At 42.6% G+C, this 23,936-nt stretch overlaps 1 protein-coding gene across 1 annotated transcript in view; it reads right to left on the reverse strand.

Annotated features, from left to right (window-relative positions):
- Positions 1-23,424, reverse strand: part of LOC140137072 (uncharacterized) — a 29,364-nt gene extending 5,940 nt beyond the window's left edge. Inside the window, exons 1-12 of the mRNA XM_072158730.1 lie at positions 22,432-23,424; positions 21,589-22,387; positions 20,076-20,354; positions 19,052-19,186; positions 17,694-17,770; positions 14,346-14,571; positions 13,286-13,390; positions 12,297-12,572; positions 11,424-11,528; positions 9,103-9,357; positions 8,102-8,227; positions 29-286 (exon numbers count right to left, since the gene is read on the reverse strand). Coding sequence (XP_072014831.1) covers positions 29-286; positions 8,102-8,227; positions 9,103-9,357; positions 11,424-11,528; positions 12,297-12,572; positions 13,286-13,390; positions 14,346-14,571; positions 17,694-17,770; positions 19,052-19,186; positions 20,076-20,354; positions 21,589-22,387; positions 22,432-23,424 — 3,634 coding nt within the window. The remainder of the gene's footprint in view (positions 1-28; positions 287-8,101; positions 8,228-9,102; positions 9,358-11,423; positions 11,529-12,296; positions 12,573-13,285; positions 13,391-14,345; positions 14,572-17,693; positions 17,771-19,051; positions 19,187-20,075; positions 20,355-21,588; positions 22,388-22,431) is intronic.
- Between the last annotated feature and the right edge of the window lie 512 nt (positions 23,425-23,936).

Below are 23,936 nucleotides of genomic sequence, written 5' to 3' on the forward strand. Positions count from 1 at the left end.
AATTTTGCAAGAGAATGACTGCTCTTACCATCATTATCAAGAATTTTGATGCGGACGCTTCTCGGATCTTCAATCTCACCATCAACAGAAGCTACAAGGATCACATCAAAGTACTCATCACTAGCCTCATAAATCTCATCATCTAAGATGTCTATAGTTCTGGTAGCTGTTGTCTCTCCGGCAAGTATTGTGACGGAGGTTGACGTGGAACCTACAAAGTCATCGGCAGCTGTAGCAGGAAAGACGCCCTCTTCTGTTGCCGCACCTTGTGAATTCACCGCAAATGCTTGAAACAGGGAGAGATAGTTAAGAAACAGAGTGAGATACTTAAAGGAAGGTGGTCCAATATTTGGAAAATGGAATTCTTTAAAACCTCTATGTATGACATAATAGTCCCAAACAAAAATGTTTGGTAGACTCATAACCGGTGCGATCTTACCTTTCCGATGTTGATTAAGATACTTCTTGCATCGATCCCGAGATGCGGAAAAAACCAATAGTCATTTTGTCCCACATAAATGAATAAATAACAAAAACCCCGATCCCCGAGTGGACTCACCCATTCGGTGACGTCACACACGATAATCATCCCTTATCCGACTTGGGCAGCCCCTACTCGGCCAAACTTGTAGGGGCGGCGGGGTCGGGATAATCAACATCGGAAAGGTAAGATCGCACGGTTATGAGTCTACCAAACATTTTTGTTTGGGACTAGACTCAGTACACCGGTCGATCTTACCGTTCGATGTTGATTAAGATACTTCTTGCATCAACATCTGAAAGATCGATCTAGCAAGTAACCGACGGATGGAGGTACAAGATTGGCCAGCATCTGATAAGGATCGGGAGAGTGGGTAGCATGGTAATCGCGAGGTCAAACTATTTCCCCCCCTCACGGCCGGAAACAGAAAGACTACGTGAACAGACAAAAACCCCTGCACTGAAAGTGCAGTGGTTAAGAATAGAAACACTGGTTCTTACCATGTTGGAATTCTGATTGTCCATAAAACACCTGATACCCAACCACCATGTTATCTCCCCAGAACAGCCCTGGTGAACTTATCGCCTGGTCGTTGGTTTACGTTTTTGTAGTAAACCGTGGAAAAGGACGACGGGTTCTTCCAGGACACAGCCTGACAAATCTCTTCAATGGGGACCCCCCTATGGTAGGCCCACGAAGATGAGATAGATCTGGTTGAGTGGGCCTTGGGGCGGCGTCTTTTGCCGCCCCCGAGTCCACCAACACCTGGACCAGCCACCGTGCCAGAGTCTGTTTAGCGGCTGGACCGTGCGGTTCTGCGTGGGTGATAAATAAGCGGTCATGAGCCCCTCTTAAGGTTTGTGTTCGGCCAAGGTAGTGCTGTAGCGCCCTCACCGGGCACCACAACCTGTCTTCGACTATTGCGAACCCTGCCCAATACTGGGTAGGAAGAGGGCGAGTGTCGGAATGTACTTCGCTCATTTTTGCAAGGAAATCCGGGCGAAGAAACAGCGTCGCTCCGTTGTTAGTAAATACGGAGGCTGACTTGAGACTGCGTGCAACTCTGAGCAGCGCCGTCCGAAATAGCCAACGCCAGAAGAAAGGCCGCCTTAAGAGTGGCGTATTTAAGGGTCGCTTTTGACAGGGGCTCAAAGGGGACCCTTAATATACTCAAGACTGTGTTGAGGTCCCATGGAGGACCACCTTCCTTTCGGCGCTCGTTGAACATACCGTCGAGAAGAAGACTTAGGGACCCATCTGAATTGATAGTCGACCCGTCTTCAAATCCCGATGAATCGAGAGAATGGCTGACTTGTAGTTGGCTATCGTTGCCTGCTGAAGTCCTGACCTGAACTTTTCTGTCAGAACATCTGCCACTAGAGGCACAGGGGCTCTAGTGGGAGATGTATTTCTCTCATCGCACCATGCGTAGTAGGGAGCCAAGCGCTGACTATACGCACGGAGGGTAGACTCTCGTCTACCCCTGGCGATGAGAGAAGCAGCTTCTGATGAAAAGCCTCCCTCCGCCGACGTTCCTGATAAGGGCCATGCAGCTAACTGCAGGTGCTCTAGTGGTAGACTTGGTACCTCTCCTCCGGGCATCCGGAGTAGATCTGGTAACTCGGGGAGTACTCGCGGCTGTGCCGCTAGTAGATCCACCATCGGTCGAAACCACAGGTGTTTCGGCCAGAAGTGCTATCAGAATGGCGTTGCAATCCTCCTCCCGATCTTGGTCACCACCCTTGCGAGCAGTGAGATCGGGGAAAGCGTAAGCAGTCATTCCTCCCAGTCTCACGGACAGAGCGTCCACGGCGAATGCCTGTGGGTTTGCGACGATTAAGCAATACACCGGCAGCTGGTGATTTCGATGAGATGCGAACAAATCTAGCGAGGGGTGGTACATCACCTCGAAGATCGCGTCTGGGCGACCTGCGGAGCAAGGGACCATTCTGTAGGTCCCGACACCTTTCCTCGTGACAGATCGTCGCGAGGATGTTGGTGACTCCGCTATGTGCATCGCTCTCAGCGTAATCTGCCTGGCCTTGCACCACCCTATCAGGCGTAGTGCGTGCAGGCACAACCGTGGTGACCTGGTGCCCCCTTGTCTGTTGAGGTAGGCCACCACGGTTGTGTTGTCCGTTTGGACAACGATATGAGATCCCACGATCACCTTCTCGAAGTGCTGGAGAGTTCTCTCCACTGCCCAAAGTTCGAGAAGGTTGATATGGAACTCCGTCTCCGTGGCCGACCATAGGCCGAGACTGAGTCCCGTGGATGTGGCCCCCCAGCCCAGCTTTGTGCGCGTCGGTCGTCACTACGTGGCGCACCGCTGGTGCAGGAAACCTGACACCTTGAGTCAAATTGGGCTGATGGGTCCACCACCAGAGTTCTCTCGCGCGATCTCCGACATCGGAACCGCGAGGGATATTGGGTGACGACTGGGCCTGTAAAAGGCTAGAAGGTGTAGTTGTATAGGCCTCATGTGAAAGCGGCAATACGGTACGAGGTCTACCATACTGGCCATAAAGCCCAAAACCTTCATCCATGCCACAGCGGGTGCCCCTCTGACTCGGCCAAGAGTCGGGCACACCTCGCCATGTTCGTCACCCTCTCGGGTGAGGGCGCGCGATCCCCTCCTTGAGGTTGATCTGGGCCCCTAAGAATAGTGGTGTCTGCGTCGGGACCAAATTGGATTTCTTGGCGTTGATCAGAAATCCCAGGTCCCGCACCGTACGGACTACTAACTCCACGAGACACTGTGTCTCCAGTGGGGTGCGTCCGTAAATGAACCAATCGTCCAGGTAGCAACACATGTTGACTCCCCTGCGCTTCAGGTACGCTGCCACCGCCCTGACCAGGAGTGTAAACACTCTGGGGGGGTGGACAAGCCGAATGGCAGGCATCGAAACTGGTAAGTTTGACCCTGTACCTTGAAGCGTAGAAACCTCTCTGATCTTGAGGTGCGATCGAACATGCAGATATCGTCCGAGAGATCTAGCGATGCCGCCCACATACCCTTGATGGGGCAGGCTAGCACCGAAGCGAGTCTCCATTCTGAACCTCTTGGGCCTGATGAACTCGTTCAACGGCTTGAGGTTCAGAATGGGCCTCAGTCGCCGGTCTTCTTTGGAGCCAGAAAAAGTGCTCCAAAACCCCTTGGTGAAAGGGGGTAGACCGGGACAATCGCTTGCCGTGAGAAGCTGAGTGACCTCTGACAGTAGTGCCCGGCGCTGGGGGCCGTCTGGCGGCACTACCGTGGACCTCTGAATCGTGCAGGCGCACGAGGGTGGCTGGTAAATTCCAGCCTGTAACCCCCACTGACCACTGACAATACCCAGGCGCCCGGTGAGATGGCATGCCATCTCTGGGCGTAATGCAACAGCGGCCGCCCACAGGGGAATCCCTGTGGGAAGTCCAAACCTGCCGGCATGGACTGTCGACCGCCCGTGCCCTCAGGACCGATCTGGTTTGCCACCCTTAGAAGAACGGCTCTTCTTAGGGGCTTGCCATACGATCCAGTACTACTCTTGCGCTTCCCAGATTTTTTGGGAGGTGCTGGAGTAACCTCGGGCTCGGGTGTAGTCTGTGGTGCTGGCGTCCTGCTGAAGCGGAGCTGGCGCTGAAGAACGCTTAGAAGACTTCTTCTTCTTGTGCTTCTTTTTTTCGCCTTACTGCCCTTCCCCTTGGTCAGGGCAGCCTCTGACTTCTTCAGAGTGCTCTCATTGGTGGCCTTCTTTGCCCGGTCCTCCACCGTAGCGCAAAAGGCCTGTCCAATGAGTAGCCCCTGTCCCACCGAGTCTGACTTCTTCATTGCTTCAGCAAAGTCGAGCCGTAAGTTGACTGGAGGGACAGACAGGCATTCTCCCGGCGGCGAGATGACATCCTATGGGCTAGGCCCATAGAACTCTCGTTGAGGTTAGCTGTTAGCACCGCTAACAGATTAACCTCATGGAAGAGTTCGGCGTTGCCCGTGGTCGTTCGCTACCTTCCTACCGAGGTGCTCGGCAAGCGTGGTAGCGGCGCTAGAGACTCTGATAAGCGGCGTGCTCGCTTATCGATGAGCTTTAGCTCCTCCTCCCACTGGGGGAGAACGACCCGTGCGCCTTGGCACGCTAGCGGCAGGCGGCAACGTCTGGATCCATGTCAGGGACCCTGAGGTAGGTTTCAGTAGTCCTCCTGCGAAACACGCAGTGGAAGCGTGCAAGCACGCGGCTTCAAGCTCCAGCGAGCCTGACAGCCCACTGAAACCTACCCTTGAGGTCCGCCGGGAATGCAAGTGCGGGCGACCCTTGTGTGGAGCGCTAGCTGGGCATCCTACTGAAAAGATGCCCTGGTCCTCCTGAACGGACTCCTCCTGAGAGAAAGCCAGGCCCAAACCTTGGGCCACACGGCTCATCACCTCAGCGGTGTCCGCAGGCAGACCATTGCTAGCGAGTTCCTCACGGGGAAGCGGGGGAAGGATACCTGAAGCTAGCTGCACAGCCTCATCAGACTGTGAGTCGCTACTGGTTTCATCTTCCGACTCCTTTCCCTCGCCTTCAGACTCTGACTCACTCTCTGATGAGGAAGAGATCTGACGACGGGCATCTGAAGGTGGACAGGGAGGTGTCGCCACCGTGTGGCTAGCCAACTGAACACCAGCAGAAGAGGGAGTACTCGCTAGACCCGAGATGCTAGCTATAGCACCCGGGATCCGCGACGCTCTCGCTGCTGTCGCCCTAGCCATAGCAGCGTGCGGCCTACCCTGAGCTGTATCAGGGTTAGCCACTCGCCGCCCAGGCTGGGTAACAACTGGTGGTACTGCTTGCCCAACGCTAGGCGGCACTTGCCACGGTGCTAGACCGTGGAAGAAACCACCCTGCGGCGGATACCACGGGCCACGCCCTGTCGGTAGCTGACCCTGAAAGGATCCGCCCCCAGGGAACCCCCCCGGAACGGCAGTACCAGTACCGCCTCCCCCCCCCCCCCCTGTTGCCACAGAGACTGTGGTAACCAGGGGCGAGTACTGCGGTACCTGCGTGGTTGTAGCGTGAGGTGCCCGGTAGGGCTCCGGCTGCGTACCACTGTACCCATGCCTCACAGCGTTCCCGCTAGAGGATCAAGCCGTGTGTATGGGTACCCCGCTATACTGGCTGTCCCTTGGCTAAAAGGAGCTTGCCTAGTATCACGGGTAGCTGGCGTGTATACCCTCGATCAGTCACCTCGCTACCTGAATAGGCAGTATCAATCAATGGAGCCATGCTCCGCTGAATAGATAGTGATCGATCATAAGAGGGTAATTGACCCATTGACTGTAATGGATCACCACGCTCTGCTGGCTCTCGAGGACATAAGTGGGTTGTTGATCAGCCAGGCTGTTCAAACTACCTACCCTAACCTCTTGAGCCTCGCCCAAGGTCGCTGTGTGTGGCGGACCACTCACGGCAGCTATGGGCGCGTGCATAGTGGCTACCACTGAAGTCGAGCCGTAGCTCGTCTCGGTAGCTGCCACCGTTTGCACTTGGGTCGCTGTCCCGTGAGAGACTGCGAGCCCAGCCCCGGTATAGCCGCTAGCCAGTCCCGGAGGACAGCCGGCAGCCATTCCAAGGCCCAGGGCATCACTCGGCGGTCCCGCCATGGAACGCTGCCGTGTGACAACCCCAGTTGGTTCTGCTAAGACTACACCCGAGCGTTAGCCCGGTATCGTCTCTGCTAAACCCATGCACGCGTTTTCATTCGACCCTTGCGGGAACGAAAGGCGTGCTGCGTGCGTGGATCAACCCAGGCAAGCCGGGTTCCACTGGCACGCTGCGTGCTACAGACCGGCGAGGCAAGCCGGAGGTCCGTTTGCACGCTGTATGCTAGGATTCAACCCAGGCAAGCCGGGTACCCTTGGCATACTGTCCGTCGCCGGCTACTTCGCGGGTGCTAGACCCGCTCGTTCGCCAGCAATAGCGGGTGTCCACCTGCAAGAAACTCGCTAGAGATCTCACTGGTAGACTGGTACTCGCCTGTTAGGGCAAGTACCGCCCTGCTGCCTGCTACTAGCTTAGGCGTTAAGTCAGTGCTTTCGCTGGCTGCTAGGCCTTCGGGCTCGCTAGCAGTCCCGGAGGGTCCGCCTGCTTGCCGGGACCGGAGCCCCAGAGGTTACCTTAGCGTGGCCCTTGCCGCCGGCGCTAGTACCTACCATATCAATCTTACCTGTAGGCTTCTGTTTCTTAGTCTTCGTCTTCTGTCTGTGCCGAAGACCCAAGCAGCGCTACTTTCTAAATCCTCGAAGTGGATGTCCGATAAGCCTATGCAAAAGGAAGCACACTTATTTGATTTAGAGCAATCCCTGTGGGTGTAGCAGAGTGGATGCGGGTCCCACTCTGCCACAAGGGAAGGGCATGATTGACAAGGCCTGGACATTGTAGTAATCGGGGAGCGTACAGCACTACCCCCCCGAACACAAGCTCAAGCCCAATAAACAGACCCACACGCACAGTGACTGTCGCTGATGTAGTGGTATGATATAAAAATATATGTACAAAGGGATGAAAAACTGAAAACCTTTTGGCATAGATTTGTCAGGCTGGTCCCTTCGGAAACCCTCCGAACTCTTAGCAGTAACTCGTCATCAGGCGTACTGAAAGATATAACGATAGAGCACACCATAAACATAGCGATAATCACTCACCATACATGTATACACAGTACTGTACAAACATCTATTGTAACTTACTAGTCTGCTATAGTTGTTTTACGTGAGAATCAAAAAAATAAAATGGCGTCCTAAGAGGCGGCCATTTTGAAAACGTGTGTCCCGTATCTGACGGAAACACTCATACAAGCTAAGTTTTTGGATCGTTTTGTCACTTTTCTAGTCGAAAAATGTCGTCAAAACTATCTCCCTAGCGTACTATACTGGTTGGTTTTTACCTCAGGTGTAACAAACAAACTGTATATCTCGTCCTTTGGTTCGTAATGATACTTAGCGTTGGTAAAGAAAAATCCACACGTCTATCTCATCTAGAAACCAAGGAGGATAAGGGATGATTATCGTGTGACGTCACCGAATGGGTGAGTCCACTCGGGGGATCGGGGGGTTTTTGTTATTTATTCATTTATGTGGGACAAAATGACTATTGGTTTTTTCCGCATCTCGGGATCGATGCAAGAAGTATCTTAATCAACATCGGAAGCGGTAAGATCGACCGTGTACTGAGTCCATGTTTTCCTTGCAAGCACTCATGCAAAGAGAACATTTTAATGTTCTGGGTAAATGTGCCTAATTCCATATGAAGCTTAAAGAATAAGTTGTATTTATAAAATGTGATAACAGTAGTTTACAGTGTATTTATACGATGGTAAGACCTGAAACTGACTTTCAGTGATTTTGCAGTGGCAGATTTGAATCACAAGTTCTAATCTAATCCCGCAGGGCAAATACACATATGTGATGTAGGAGAGCGATTTGTCCGTATTCTGGTGCCGCAACCATGTAAGCGCAATGATTCGAATCTGCCATAGCAAAATCCAACATGGCGTTACTCTCAACTTAAGATAAAAGGGATTTTATATAGTTCTGTAGAAAACATTATCCTATCAAATATTCTACATGATAATGGTTTTAGAACTTACTACTGACTTAAGACTTACTAGCTGTTACAGGTCTAGTCAATGGTACTAATGCACTACCTCCAGGCCTAACACAGGTGAAGGTGACTGTAACAGGTCCAGATTGCTCATACACAGTCATGTCTCCACTAGTTATACTCCATAAACCTAGGATATCATAAACAAAGGTAATATACAAAGGAATATGTTAGCTATTTATGTGAGCAATTTCATGTTAAAGTATACTTGCTGTCTGCTCGCTGATGGTGCTCACTGAAAGTTTTGCAGCAGGCCTCTCTTCGCTATTCAAGAAGCATCCCGATCTGCAAACTGACCGGGTTAAAATTCACAACAGCATTAATGTAGACCAGCAAAATGTGTGCAAATTTACTGTCATAGAAAAGTCGACAGAGCTGTAAGAATTTGAGGGTTAACAACCAGAAAGCCTGAACTCACAATGATTTTCAATTTGAGTTTAAAACATTACCTTAAAAAGGCTCTCTGGTTCTTAACCCTCTATATGACTTTTTGTGGAGTATGGTGTCAAGAATATGCCTATATCAAAAAAAATAAGTAGGCAGAGGAACAGAAAGACTGAGAATGGGAGTGTTAGAAACATACAGATGGGCAGGGCACCCAGACAGACGGAATGACAGAAATATATAGAAAAGCAGGCAGACACAGATAATCAAGTCTAACTTACAGTCATCATCTCTGCTCCACTATCAGGAGAATCCAACACACAGTCCGGTAAGGAGGAAGGACTCTTAACCAGAATCCAAGAGATAGGGATACATGGAGACAGACAGAGACAACAGCAGACACAGACAGACACCGGACTGACAGACAGGGTCAATTAATTGGAACTTACAGTCATCATCTGTAATGATTACCTGTGCGCTACAGTAGTAGTAGGATTCAGCAGAGTTTGGTAAGGAGGTAGGACTCTTAACCAGAATCAAATCAAAAGAGACAGGGATACAAGGAGAGAGACACAGACAGATACAAGGACAGACAGACAGTGACAATCAAGTCTAACTTACAGTCATCATCTGTAATGATAACCTCTGCTACATTAGCAGCAGGATCCAGCACACAGTCTGGTAAGGAAGTAGGACTCTTAACCAGAATCAAATCAAAAGTCTCCATGTCATCTTCTACCATGTTGTCATCATTGATCTCCACGGTAACAGACTCTGTGGTTCTACCTATTGGAATGGTGACGACTCTATCAAATGATGTGTAGTCATCGTCTGCACTGGCACTCTCGGTTGGTGTCTCTGGCTCAGTTTTCACTCCTACATGAAAAAAAATCATGTTGAATGAATCAGAAATGCTGACTCTTGGCAAATGATGAGAAAACAGTTTCAAGATTGTGTCAAATTTCAGCCTTTTTAAAAAAAGAATTTGGTTTGGGTATTTATGTAAACCTTTCCAGATATCTGTTTGTTAATGAAAGAATTAATTTGGGGAATTATAGTGCATGATGCTAAACCACAGGCCCTATACACTGACAGATTTTCACACTGACCACTGTGGCCCAAGACACAACAACATTCAGGGATACAGCTCAATATAGACATTCTCCTAGTCTACCATGAATCAGCTCCCCCAAGTAACATACGGTTAAACCGAGACAATTAGGCAACTAGTTTGATACCCTATCAACTGCACTAACTTGACTAGCTACCCTAAGTAGAATCAACATCTGTTGGGCTACCGTAAAACCCCGTCTACAAGCATATAGAGTGCTTCTGATGAAAGCTACATTAATCCAGGCGCCATTATGGTGTTTGAGCAAATAAATTACGGATTCAAGCATATACAAACAAGAATTATTTTAAGACCAATCTATTGTATTGGTATATTTACGCTTGCTTTGAATTAATTTAGCTTTCATAAAAAACACCATATATGCTTGTAGACGGGGTTTTACGGTATTACATTTGAAATCCACACCCTCCACAGAGTGAGTATGAGTTTCAAACAGAATGGACAATTGAGGTAACTTCCATTTGATATACTCACTCCAGTTGTGGAAGATATATTTAATGTCACATACAGGGGGAGTATGGGTTTCAAAATAATTAACCCTAGCCAATTCTGTGGAAGACTTTTCTTAAATCTTCCAAAGGGGTATGGTAAATTTCAAATGGAAATGCCCACTGATTTCTCTTGCTTTGTTGTGCAAGAAAAAAAAGAAATAGTTTATACCTTCTCTAAAATTGAAGAGTATGAAACAAAAATTTAGGATATACATATTTTCCTTGGCGGTGGTTAGTATGCTCTCGTGAAAACTGAGTTAGCTTGAAATTCCCCATGACAAGGAATTTACTGCTAATTGTCTCATTGTAACCCGTACGAAACTTGGGGAGCTGATCCTGGCTGCGAAGGTCAATTGTGGAATGTCTAAGGTGTGTGCTCCTTAGCTGCTAGTCCCAGTGTTGTTGTTTAATGGTTTGTGGATGATATGGGGGCCGTAGTGGTCAGCGACAACCTGTAAAGTGTGCTGGGGCTTGTGGATCAACGTTTAAGCGTTGTGCCTGTGCGTAGCGCACTATAAATCACTGTGCTCTCTTTTACGCCACATTTACGATCTGCTTTTAAAGACTGAAAAGGAGACTAGAAGTACCGGGAACCGGTTTCCTGGGATGAGAAGTCCTCCAATGTGAAGGATGAAACATTGTAGTGTGTAAACAATTCACTTGGTTATATAAAAAAAATGGAAATATGTGACCTTCCACCACGAAATGAGCATAAAGTCGGAAGTTGGTAATTTCAAAACGCCCTGGCTACTGCGTTGGTGGTCATTGTTTCCTTCGTGAATGGCCCATTGTGCCTCCATTCACAAAGGACATACAGTCACACTTCTGGCTTGAACAGGTGCACGGCAAACAAAGCCATCAACTCGGTCAGCCTGGATGTCTCAAAACTACCAACTTGCGACTTTATACTCATTTTGTTGTGGCAGGTCACATATGTATATTTTAATCAACAAACCTTATGAATCTATTCAAAAAAGTTAAACAGTTTAAATCAACTTTCATTATCCTGATATCTTGTTCAAAGGATGTGTCACATGTGACAGTATATTCAGGGACCGTGTACGATGGGACTGGAAACAGCTTAATGTTATCTTTTACATGCGAGTTGCGCCAAGGGCAATATATTTGATTTCTTATTACTGACTCATGTTGTCCTTCACAAAACCATCAAAATATTCAAATATTTTCTAAAGTATTATACATGCTTGCTCAAGTAAAGATAATTTGTAAACCAGCAAATCGTACAGTACAATAGGTAGAAGCAGTTTCCAGTCATGGTCCCTGATAATATGTAGCTGATAAAGTATTAAGAAACATACCAACAGTTGAGGCTATCCCTACATAGCCCATCTTTTCCACAACTACTTCAAACTGGCCTACAGACTCATTTTTTGGGTACGATGTCACTTGGAAACTGAATATTGCTGTAAATTAGAAAGGACATTGCAAAATATGATGTAATTTTTAAAAAATGAACATAAACAAAGTGAACACATGCAGCAATGAAACAATAAATCTTGGGCCACTTTTAAAAGTGCTGGATATGAGGCTAAAAAAATAACAAGTTTGTCTCCTTGTAGGTAGCCCAAAATGCGAAATGCTGCATTTTTATTTTATTTTTTAATTCTTAAGAGTCATGATATATGGTACCATGTGCCACAAATGACAAATCACTTACATTTGTTGTCAAATCAGTGCAAAGTAGGTTAGATGAAAATTAATAGTTTTAGGGAAATTATAGACTGATTTGCATAGGATATTTGTAACACTACCTGTTCCATGGGGGCCAAAGGAAGCATTTTTGAAAATTGAATTACTATAATTATTATCTTATACAAATATTAGGCTATCATATACTGAAAACTCCAAAGGTGTAGCACACTTGGTTCTAAAGTTATGAAGTTTTGATTTTTTATGTATTTTATTGGGTTTTTTTCTCCATTTTTTTTCCTTTATCTCAATTTCAAATTTGCCCCCTTTGGCCCCATGGACAAGATCGTGTCACATTTGGTGATTTCATATTATTTGTAAACAACATGAACAACAATTTAGTTTTTGTTTGCAATCTTTTGCTTAGAAATTCATTAATAAATTAATATTAAAATCGGATGAAAGATTTTGAAAAAAAACCCACAAAGTTAGGGACTAATTTTCAAATTTTTAGTGTCTCATTGATTGTGCAACAGTCTCACCATCATCATGTAATATAGTTACAATCACATAGTCATCCGTAGCATCGGCTGTATCGCAGAGATTCCCTTCTGACGCTGCTTCCAAAACCAGCTTGAAAGTCTCATCCATACTGCTGTCAATCTCACAAGAATCGTCATCAAACAAATTAATCACGACAGTCTTGGATAATTCGTTTGCTTCGAACACCACGGCTGTTCCTGACGGTAGGCTTTGGTAGTCTACATCTGCGGTTGCCATGACAGCACCAGCAGTGTCGTCATCCATTGTCATGACATCTGTGGGAGGAAAATCAACTTTTTTTACAGTATTGACTGCATTCACTCGGTCGGACATCCGGGAACATTGTCCCCTTTGCACAAGCGCGCACATAGCAACCAGCTCAAAAAGGGGAACAGCACATGCACACACTGGTTTTACAAGGCTATATCCCCTTTGTGACGTCAGCCTGACCAAGAGAATTGGTCATAAAAGTTTTTTGTCACAGGACCCAACATCTAAAGCTATGTAAATAGTCGGATTTGCTGAAAATAAGCAAAGCTATACAACTTCCTATGGTTTCACGACTTCAGCTTTTTTTACTACAAGTCTAAATTAAATAGCTGTGACTAAACAACTATTTGTGAATTAAAATCTGATTCATGCACTCTTAGAACCAAATAGCCAATCAGAAAAGCTGTTGGAAAAATATGCATAAATATTGTACAATAATTGCACTCACACCCAATTTCAAGGAGTATGCCATGTACGTTTACATCTTGCAGGATTTATTCATTTTCCTTGAAAGTTAGTACATTGATATGCCTGATGTGTTCATTCCATTTGAAATCCATACTCCCACCTGTGGGAGATATTACAAAAATCTTCCACAGGGGGAGTGTGGATTTTAAATGGCATAGCCTGATAATCCGAACTACAACTATAGTCAACTTTATCATATGCAAGCCTACAATCTGCTACAACCAAATTCATTGCAAATCAATCCACTTACAAGCAGTACTTTGGCCGGCTGTGTACCCTATTCTTGTCAGCACAGCTGTAGCCTGCAGCATGTTCTCCCTGACAGATAGGGTGGGAAAACCCCAACAGAAAATGACTGCAAAACACAAAATGCAAAAAAGAAGATGTAGTAAGGAAGAGGAGGGATCAATCAATCAATTCTGGAAATCTCGCCGCTTATTTCAGGCACACCACTGCTCAGCAGTGTAAATCTATCTATATATCACCATTTCACAACATTAATATTTTAACACAACTTATCTACTACCATCACTGTACACACAACTACTATTGCCCTGGGACCTAGGGAGGGTGCAGGTAACTGGCTAGGTCACTGCAAATTGAACCACAGTCATATTTAATCTGAAAATAGCCCATTGGGCTATTCCAGTTGAAATCCATAAACTCCCTATGGAAGACATGACCTTAATTTTCCACACAGGGAGTGTGCATTTCAAATGGGGTTACCTGAACGGGTGACTACATTTGAAAAATACACCCCCTATGTGGAAGATTACGGGGGTGTATGGATTTAAACTGTTATAGCCCATTCTTAAACAGCCGAGAAGATTCATGCAATTTCATTGGTTCCTACTGTGTTCTGTTAGAATAATAGAGAACGGTTTATTAATACCATGTACATGTGTAACTAATGCTATTTTAAATTAATTACACACATGCACGCACTGTCTTGTGTTCTTTTATGTACATCTATCAATATTATAAATGTTGGTTGCATTCCATAAGTTTGCCATTTTTTAAACATTTTTGCTGGGTGATGGCACTTTGATCTTGTCACTTAATGCCATAAAAAATGAAATGAAAATTATCAAAAAATTTGATTTAAAGAAGGCTAGAATTATATAATCTATATGAATATGAAAGTAGAATTATGTTTTGAGACCCAGCCATAAGTCGTCTGATATAACATGGGAGATACCACCATTATTTTAAGTGGAACACTGTGGCATAATTGTATATCTCATGTACTTCCAAACGATAGATATCACGTCTGGATCTCAGAGCAATACTTCTATTATCTAAATTTTTACCATCATCATCTACAATGTTGAAAGTAATGGTGTCATAGGTTGGTGGGGGTGAATCAGTTGGTGTAGTTGGATCTCCTGCAATAAGTCCTAAACTTGTTGTGGCGATGTAGAAATTAAACTCTTCATCCGCTTCCTGTACTGTATCATCATTGACTGTAACTGTAAAAGAGTAGGTGTACGGACCACTTGGAAGGAATCGTTGTCCTTGGGTTCCTGGTAGAACTGCCTGTGGTACAAAAATTAATATATGGAAAATTACAATCAATGGGCTATTTTAGTTGAAATCTCTACACCTTATGGAAGACATATGTCCTTAATCTCCCACACAGGGGGTGTACATGTAGATTTCAAATGGAATCACCTATTCAGGTGAATCCATAATGGCACCATGTATATATATATCAGTTGGCAGGCATAATAAACATTTCACAAAAAGTAAATGTGTTTTTGAGTAATCATATTTTTAACACAAAAAGCAACAAAATTGATTAGAATATGTTGAGTTTTTTTTTTGTTAGTATGCCACACTTGTGTAAACAGAAATTTGGGTGGTGAAGAAAGTAATGATCAAATGAAAGTTGATGTGATTTAAAAAGTTGCTTACACAAATGGTGGAGAATCATGGTGACTAAGTAGTGGTCAGCAATGGAGTGAAGAGGACATGACTTAAATTTGCTACGGTAGCACAATTTGGGGGGTATCATTTTCAACAAAATTCCTTATCCAAAATTGACTCTGAAAACTTAAACCAGACCTCTGCCGCCATCAGAGTTCAGTCAGTTCGAATAGCAATTGCCATAGCCTTGATTTATTAGTATGGTCTTGTTTTGAGTTCAAAGAACTTATTCAAGCATTATTTTTTAGAATTTAACAAATATATGTCACAGGCATTTATTTTGCTTTCACCAGGAGCAAATTGCCCATCCAAAATGATAGGTGGCTAGCTAACACCCTGCTGGTGGTCCAGGATGCTTAATTTTTTCTGCAACCATAGCGGGATGCAAAATATCACTAACCGCATAGTCCAAGGCAAGGTTCATTATTGTTAGGGTCTTAGGGTTAGGGTGTTAGGGTTAGGATTAGGAGATTATATACATATTTATTAGTACTGACATACTAGTAATAGTATATTGTGTGTATGCACTTTATTACATAATCAATAAGTATGATCAGAGAAGATCTTCTCTGGTATGATAAACAAACACCTTTCTGGCACAACGACTCATAGCACAGTGGTGTAGGCAGTGGGCTATGAATCCATAGAATTTTTATTCTAGTAAATCTATTTTTATTTTATTAAGAGGAAATAATAATGGTAATAAACTTGTGGTATATCTAGCCTCATACTTTACGTGTATGTAGGCCTACTATGTGTCATTCATACACTCTTAGAACCACATAGCCAATCAGAAAAGCCGTTAGAAAAATACGCTTAGTGCATTAATATTGTATAATTGTGCGGGCACGCAGTACGTCCACGAACTACGTGCAGTGCTTTCACACGCATTTGCATCGCGTAGGATTGATTCATTTTTCTGGCGGGTTGATGCATTTATATTTGCTCGTATTTTCCAACATTTTTAGGGACAATTTTCTTATAAAATTAGCAAAAATCACAGGTTTTTTTTCTTGTGTATGAAATAGGTTAATAAATGCGCATTACTTGTTGCTCGAGAAATTGTACAAAATAATGCACTTCTACTGAGATGTTGATGCGTCGAATGCACTCCCCCTTCGGGGCTCGGGCATTAGACGCATCAACATCTCAGTACGCATGCATTATTTTGTACAATTTCACTCTCAACAAGTAAGACGCATTCATTAACCTATAAATATCGTATTGCATCCTGTTATGGTTGCAGAAAAACATTACGCGTCCAGGATGGTGATGTAATGCTAGGTATGGACAGCAGTTAGGGTCAAAATGGGGAAACAAAGATACATGAGGTATGGAAAGCAACACAAGACAAAACATGAAACTCAATATAAACATCTGTTACATTGAGTTGCCATATTCCCCCCAATCTGAAGTCATCTGCTTACGAATTGACATTTTTGAAAGTCAAACTGGACATTTTTTATGCAAAACAATTTTTGTAGTTCATGGAAATAGAAATAACACTCAATTATAGCTATTATAACTCTGTGCAGAGAATTTTGTAATGATTCATTTAGCGTTTTTTATTATTTTTCATGCTATAAAGTGCACAGGGCTTTCCCATTAGAAAACACACCCCCTGTAGAAAATTTAGCTAAAGCCTTCCACAGAGGGAGTACAGGTTTCAAATAGAATGGACAATTAGAGTACCTTCCATTTGAAAAAATCACTCCAGTTGTGGCAGAGATTTTATACTATGAGATAAGACACTCTCTACAAACTGCCTATACCATGCTATACAGCAGTTGAAGACAGGTAATTCGCAAGCGTCGTCGCCGGCCAAGTCTTACTACAATCGTGTAATGAGAAGAGACCATAGAATCCTACATAAAGGTCTGAGGAAGAGACGGTCTGAATTCTAATTTATTAATTTATCAGGGAATCACATTTTGTACCGCTCACAAAACAAAGAGTATAAGTCCACCCACCGCTGTCAATCATTAATAAAACAAGCTCTGGCAATGACGTAATCTTAATTATAAATGCGGAAATCACAATTGTACATGTACTGTCTGCTGTACTCTGTCTTCCAACTAGTGCCGGAGTGTCGGGGTCCTGGTTGTGGAAGAAATATGTGAAGCCCTATACAGGGGTGCATGGGTTTCAAAATAATTAACCCTATCTAATTCCATTTGAAAATCTTACTCCCCCTGTTGAAGACTTTTCTTAAATCTTTCACAGGGGATTGGTAGATTTGAAATGGACTAGTCCGTTGCAAGGTGGCACTTAAAGGAAGTGTCCGGCAATCACAACATTAAGTCTTATATATTAAAAAATTATTATCAAGCACGAATCACATGGCTTTATTTAAAACAAACTCATATTAACCATAAAATTCCTGCGCCGAAATGTTCTTGAAAATGTTCGGGAATTTTGAATATCGCGTGTTGAGAGAGATGGCTGTTTTTATTTGTTTTTATGGTTAATATGAGTTTGTTTGAAATAAGATCATGTGATTCGTGCTTGAAAATTATTTTTCTAACATATAAGACGACATTATGTTGTGATTACCGCACACTTCCTTTAAACAGATGCATGTTGGACAAGTTTACAGGTGGCTCTTATTAGGGAGAGGCACTAATTAGGTCAAATGTCATCGTTGGGCAAGAAAAACCTCCTATGTAACCTCCTGGCAGTTTTGTTTTAAACATGTTCAAGGGCCACAAGGACAATATAGTACATGTACTTACACTTCCAAGTATAGCATCATGGCCATAGTCATCTGGCGTACCACCATCTGTTGCTGTGATTTCCGTAAGACCAAGGGCTGAAATCATCACAAAATAGCATAACAAACATAAGCAAATAGTAAGATATTTCAGTCGAATAATAATTAAAATAATTGTAATATTGTCAGCTTAATCAAAACTGACAAAATAATGTTTCATGTTTCAAATGCAGGATCTTGGAAACTGTTATTTCACAAAATAACAGGACCTTTGGAGATGAATCCAAGCCAAATTTAGTGCAAATAGAGCCTGAAAATGTGAATTATTTCAGAGAAGAGCAAATTAGAGGCCATAAGAACTGCAAATGGCTGAAAACAGGTGTCTTAGGAGTGGAACATATATACATATATCATCCACGGTTGCCAATAAATTTCAGCCCAAACCACCATTAGTCGCCAAGCCAATGTTGAAAAGTCACTCAATTTTTATTCTTAACCATTAGTTTCTACTGGACAGAAAATTGTCAAAAGTCATGGGGAAAATCTTCCAAATTTGCCCCAATTGGGCTATCAAATCATGGATTTGGCAACCCTGATATCACCTGACAATGGCATTGCTTTCAACCAATACTGTATAAAATACATATCATCATATCCTTTTGATAATGGACACAGCCAATGAATGAATGTAAAAGCAGCACTGCACTGTTGATATTAATTTGATAGGTACCTCTTGTCGGTTCATACATATAGCTCATTTTGGCAATGCATGTCAAACACCTTTTAAACAATCCTATTGTTGGATAGGATAATAGGATAGCTAGGATGTCTATGTCTTTATTATAACTCTGATATTTGCTTTGGATAAACCCTGCTCAAGTGGTAGACAACAAAGCATTGTAATTTGTATAGGTGCGGATATTAGCTAATCGTGAACAATGGGAGGACATTCCTGAACCCTTGTTGATTTATGGATGATTTGAATTGACCGCCAATTATGATTGATGATCTGATATTTATTGATTTTGCTCCATGCAATCAGGGTTGCCAAACCCGCGATTTGGTAGCCCAATTGGGCGACTTTTGAAGATTTTTCCCGCGACTTTTGACAATTTCCGGTCCCATAGAAACCAATGGTTAAGAAAAAAATTGGGCGACTTTTCAACATTGGCTCCGCATGACTTCCGCTAGTTTCCTGCCCCATAGAAACCAATGGTAAAGAGAAAACTTGGGCGACTTTTCGATTATTTGACCCGCGATTCGGGCTGAAATCTTTTGGCAACCCTGCATGCAATGTGGAAAAACAGTAGCAACCAACAAAAGGTACCTTTCGTTGTGACTCGTCACATATTCTCTCCAAGTGACAAATTCTGTACTTACTATAACTGAAACAAGTGGGATGTTCTGCACTGCCACCAGTCTTCGTCACAGACACTGTAACTGTTCCAATATCAGCTTCTAGATCAGTAACCACCTCCTGTGTAAAGCCTATTTTAGGCTTATCAGCATCATCAACTGAAATTAATCAAAATGTTTGACAAAAATGTACAAAAAAAATAACTTTTCAATTAATGATCAGTATATCTTCAGTTATGTCACTCTACCATCACATAATTCCCCTTAGGCCTAATGCCTACAGCCAGGGAGATAACAATGAAGTTTAAATATCAAAGAGAGAACCACATCAACATTAGACTTGAATGTCTGGAAAGAACAACTTAAAGGGGCATTTCGTGATCCACAGCCTCATCCCCCCACTTTTCTCAAAAAAAGTTGAGATTTTTACACCACTGGATACCTCTGGATACATAAATGTTTATGTACCAAATATTTCTTGCAGATTAATTCGTTTAGCAAAAATATCGCCAAATTTGAATTTCGTTCTGGCGCACCAGAATGAAATTACAACACATTGTCTATGGAGCAGTGTATACACATAATCATGCATAACTCGCATAAGCATAAAATCGGAATCAACTGAAATTTTGGAAATAAGCTTTTTTTCGTGGATATCTACTGAAAAATGTCATAAAAGAGGATGCTATGATCACGAAATCCTCCTTTAATATCAACTCCACACATTTCCACTTTTCAAAAGAGAGCCAGGTCACATATGTGTTTGGAGTAAAAGACATTCCTTTGTTTAGGGGTCCACACCTGGGGGTTCACATTCAGATAAAAAAACTTGTAGGGGGTCTAATTTAGATAAAAACTTGTATAGGGTGTTAAATTTTGGGGTTACGCACACAAAATGACTTGCTTGTGGGTAATTTTGCTCACAGAGGAGAACTTGTAAAAATTTGGTCACAAATGTGTATGCTGTCATATCTGAGTGGCATCCCTGAGAACAGCTCTCTTCCAGTATGTGCCTATACTTTCAACAACTAATTTCTTAAACACTTACGCACTACTCCCCATACTTCCAGCTCACACAGAGAGAACCACGTCACTTCCGCATTTGTTTTTTCCTTAAGGATGTACACATATTGTCCATAATGGTTTTCATCACACTCCCTGAATAGCCAATAGCCAGCTCGATCCTGGTTGACTTCATTGGTACCTATAGGCTCTTTGCATTGAGCGTGTAGCTCGATGTCGGTTAGGGTGGTACTTGCAGGTGTGGTAGGCCCGCATGAACCAACACGTATCTGTGCGGTTTCCAGCTGTTGCGGTATAGTTGGCACTACATTAAACAAGAAAACAAGAATTTATTTATTTAATTTATTTATTTAATGACATCTTTAACGAGGGTAAACCCTGATCAGTGCAAGCACTGCTTTCCACAGGGGCCCTCGATACAATAAAACATAAACAAATGATTTACAAGGAAATAAATGTAAAATACACTTAGAAAGTCATTGCACCAATAATACAAGATATAAAACAAATAAATATTATAAAATTACAAACTACATAATATATACAGAGTAATACTATAAAATATTTAAAAGATTAAAACACATGAGACTATAAACAGGATATACTAGTTAGGTTTGTAAAATGTGCTCCTTGAGCGACTTTTTAAAGTTAATAATATTGCTTATTTGTTTTAAATTGTCAGGGAGGTTATTCCATGCTGTTGTTCCAGAGTACCTGAAGGAACGTTTACCAGTTTCAGTATGAACAGAAGAATGAAAAACATTTTTATTTGCAACAAATCTAGTGTTGTATGAGTGAATGTTTATTTGTGAATGAATGTTGTCCCTCAGGTACTCAGGAGCCACATTATTAATACACTTATGCATAAGAATAATTCTAAAATAATCAGCCCGCTGATTTACCTTCATCCAATTGAGTTGTTTGTACAAATCCTTCACATGTAAATCCCTAACTTTACACCCAAGAGTCAGTCTGGCTGCTCTGTTCTGTAAGACTTGAATCTGATTAATATATTTACTTGCGGCAGTTGACCAAATTGTACAACAGTAGTCGATGTGAGGCAAGATGATAGCATTACATAAAATATTACGAGTGTATTGATCAATATACCAACTTAACCTTTTTAAAACACCAAGTTTTTGTGATATTTTGCCAGCCATTTTTTCAATATGCTTATCCCATTTAAGTTATGGGTCAAACCACATACCAAGATATTTAAATTCATTCACATTCTCAAGAGTTTCATTATTGATTTTTATTTCCAAGTCACCCATTTTTCTAGTTCTTTGGTGTGTTCCAAAAGTCATAACCTTTGTTTTAGAGGCATTAAGTGTTAATTTGTTGGTGTTCATCCATTTAGAAATATGGTCTAGATCTTGGTTTAAACCATGCTCAATTTCAGATCTTATTGTTTGAACTAAACAAAACTGCAGTGTCGTCAGCATATAAGACAACCTTACTTTTGTTGATTGCGTTGGGAAGATCGTTTATGAATAAAATAAAAAGAAGGGGCCCCAATATTGAGCCTTGAGGCACACCGACTGTTACTGGTTGCGGATCAGATTGCATACCATCAATTAGAGTTGTTTGCTCACGACCTTTCAAATAATTTGAAAACCATCCCAACTCAGTGTCTTTGATTCCATACCAGGAGAGTTTGCGAAGGAGAACAGTATGAGACACCGTATTGAATGCTTTTTTTAAATCTAAAAATACAGCCCCAGTAACTTCACCTTTATCCATGTTGTTAAAAATATAGTCAGTAACATCAGTTATTGCAGTAAGTGTAGAATGTTTGGGTCTGAAGCCAGATTGCGGAGTTGTTAAGAGCCCATTATGTTGAAGATATTCGTACACTTGGGTGTGGACAGCACGCTCAAGAATTTTAGAGATGACAGGAAGGACCGAAATAGGTCTGTAATTGCTGCAATCTGACTTCTTCCCCGCTTTAAATATGGGTGAAACAATTGCCTTTTTCCACTCCTTGGGAATGGAGGTGGTGAGGATGGTAAGATTTAAAATGTAGGCAAGAGGTTTAGAGATCTTGTTGGCACCTGCTTTTAGAAGCCGGGAGCTAATGTCATCAATGCCGGTGGCTTTGCCTGATTGGAGTGAGGAAAGTTGTTTCAGAATGAAATCCTCATCAATTTCCTTAAATTTGAAAGGAACGGTGGAGTAATCAACAGATTTGCAAACATCATCACCATCTCCATTCTCAAAGTTTTGAGCAAGCTTATTACCAATTTCAGTAAAGAAAACATTAAAGGCATTAGCAACTGTTTTGGGATCATTAATATTTTTACCATTTACAACAACTTCATTAACACTTTCACGGGTCTTTGATGGAAGAATAGATTTAATTGTTTTCCATAACTTTTTACCATCATGTTTGCTCTGCTCAATTGTATCTGCTGTAATACTGATTTCTTAGCATTCTTGATAACATTATTAGTTTCATTTTTCTTATTACGATACACATCCCAGTCACTAGATTTACCACTTCTTTGAGCAATTCGTTTAGAAAAATCACGATCATTGGATAAAGACAAAATATCTTTGTTAAACCATGGTGGAAGGTTGCCTTTAATACGAATTTCCACTTTTGGGGCATGTCTATCTGCCACCTGAATGAAATTATCCTTGAAGATTGACCAAGCCACTTCTGGATCTCTGCTTGAATACAAATTCCTCCAATTAATTTTGTCCAGATCTTGTTGGAAAGAATCAATATCAAATTTACGGTATGTCCTAGTCTTAATTATCTTTGGTTTACTCTTTATGGGACATGCTTTGTATGACATATAAACCAAGTTGTGGTCGCTGAGACCAGTTGCAATATTACCAAATGTAAACAACTTATTTTGGTTAGAAACCATTATTAAATCTAGGCACGAAACACTTTTTTCAGTAATCCGGGTAGGGGTGTTAATGACATTATGCCATCCAAACTGCTGACAAAGTTGATTGGCGACTTTTGCTTTCTCAGGTTTCAAAAGATCTAAATTAAAATCTCCTGTTACAACCAGGTCACTATTGCCAGAATTATCAACAACATGAGATAAGTGACTTTTTAATGACACCATATAACCCACTTTAGATGATGGTGGTCTGTATACAGACCCAATAATAACAGACTTTGTTTTTGGCAACTGAATTTCAGTCCACACACTTTCAATACTGTCACTTTCAAAATCAGGTTTATATACACTTTGGAGATCATTAGAAACATAGATTGCAACTCCACCACCTCTACGTGTTCTATCATTACGGTAGATGGTATACCCATTAATAGCAATCTCATTACAATCTATTTTTACTGAGAGTCTTGTTTCACTTAAACATAAAATGTCAATAGGTTTTTTGGCAAGTGCCATTCTAAGCATATCAATTTTACAGTTCAATTCTCCAAGAACGGTCACAATGTTGAGGTGAGCAATTCGAAGACCTTTGGCTTGTTGAACACAATCTAGCCAGTCCGTAGCTTCGTTGGCATCGTAGCATGATGTTGGATTTAAATTTAGGTTAGGCGCAGGCAAGTCACAATTGAGGACCGATGTCCCTACATTACATGTAGGCCTTATGTTAGAGTCAGAATTGTTCTTGTTTCGCTTACGCATAAATGGTTCTTCTTTCTGCGAGTTGGACGACTAGCATTAAGTTCAAGGTCTTTGATCTTCTGCCAATCATTAATAGGCAAGCGATAAGTTCCGTTCAAGTTGAAAAGGGCTTCACGACTATAAGTAATTATATGTTGCTTACTACTACCTGCAGAGGTTGGAGTGCCAGAATATGTATTTACTGACTCACTATTGTCATTGAAAGGGCCGGGGTTGGGATTGATATCACCGGAAAGTAGAAGCCGGTAACGGAAGGTGGCGCTTGAGTT

This window comes from Amphiura filiformis, chromosome 17 (genome assembly GCF_039555335.1).
Source record: "Amphiura filiformis chromosome 17, Afil_fr2py, whole genome shotgun sequence".
In the NCBI taxonomy this organism is placed as follows: Eukaryota; Metazoa; Echinodermata; class Ophiuroidea; order Amphilepidida; family Amphiuridae; genus Amphiura; species Amphiura filiformis.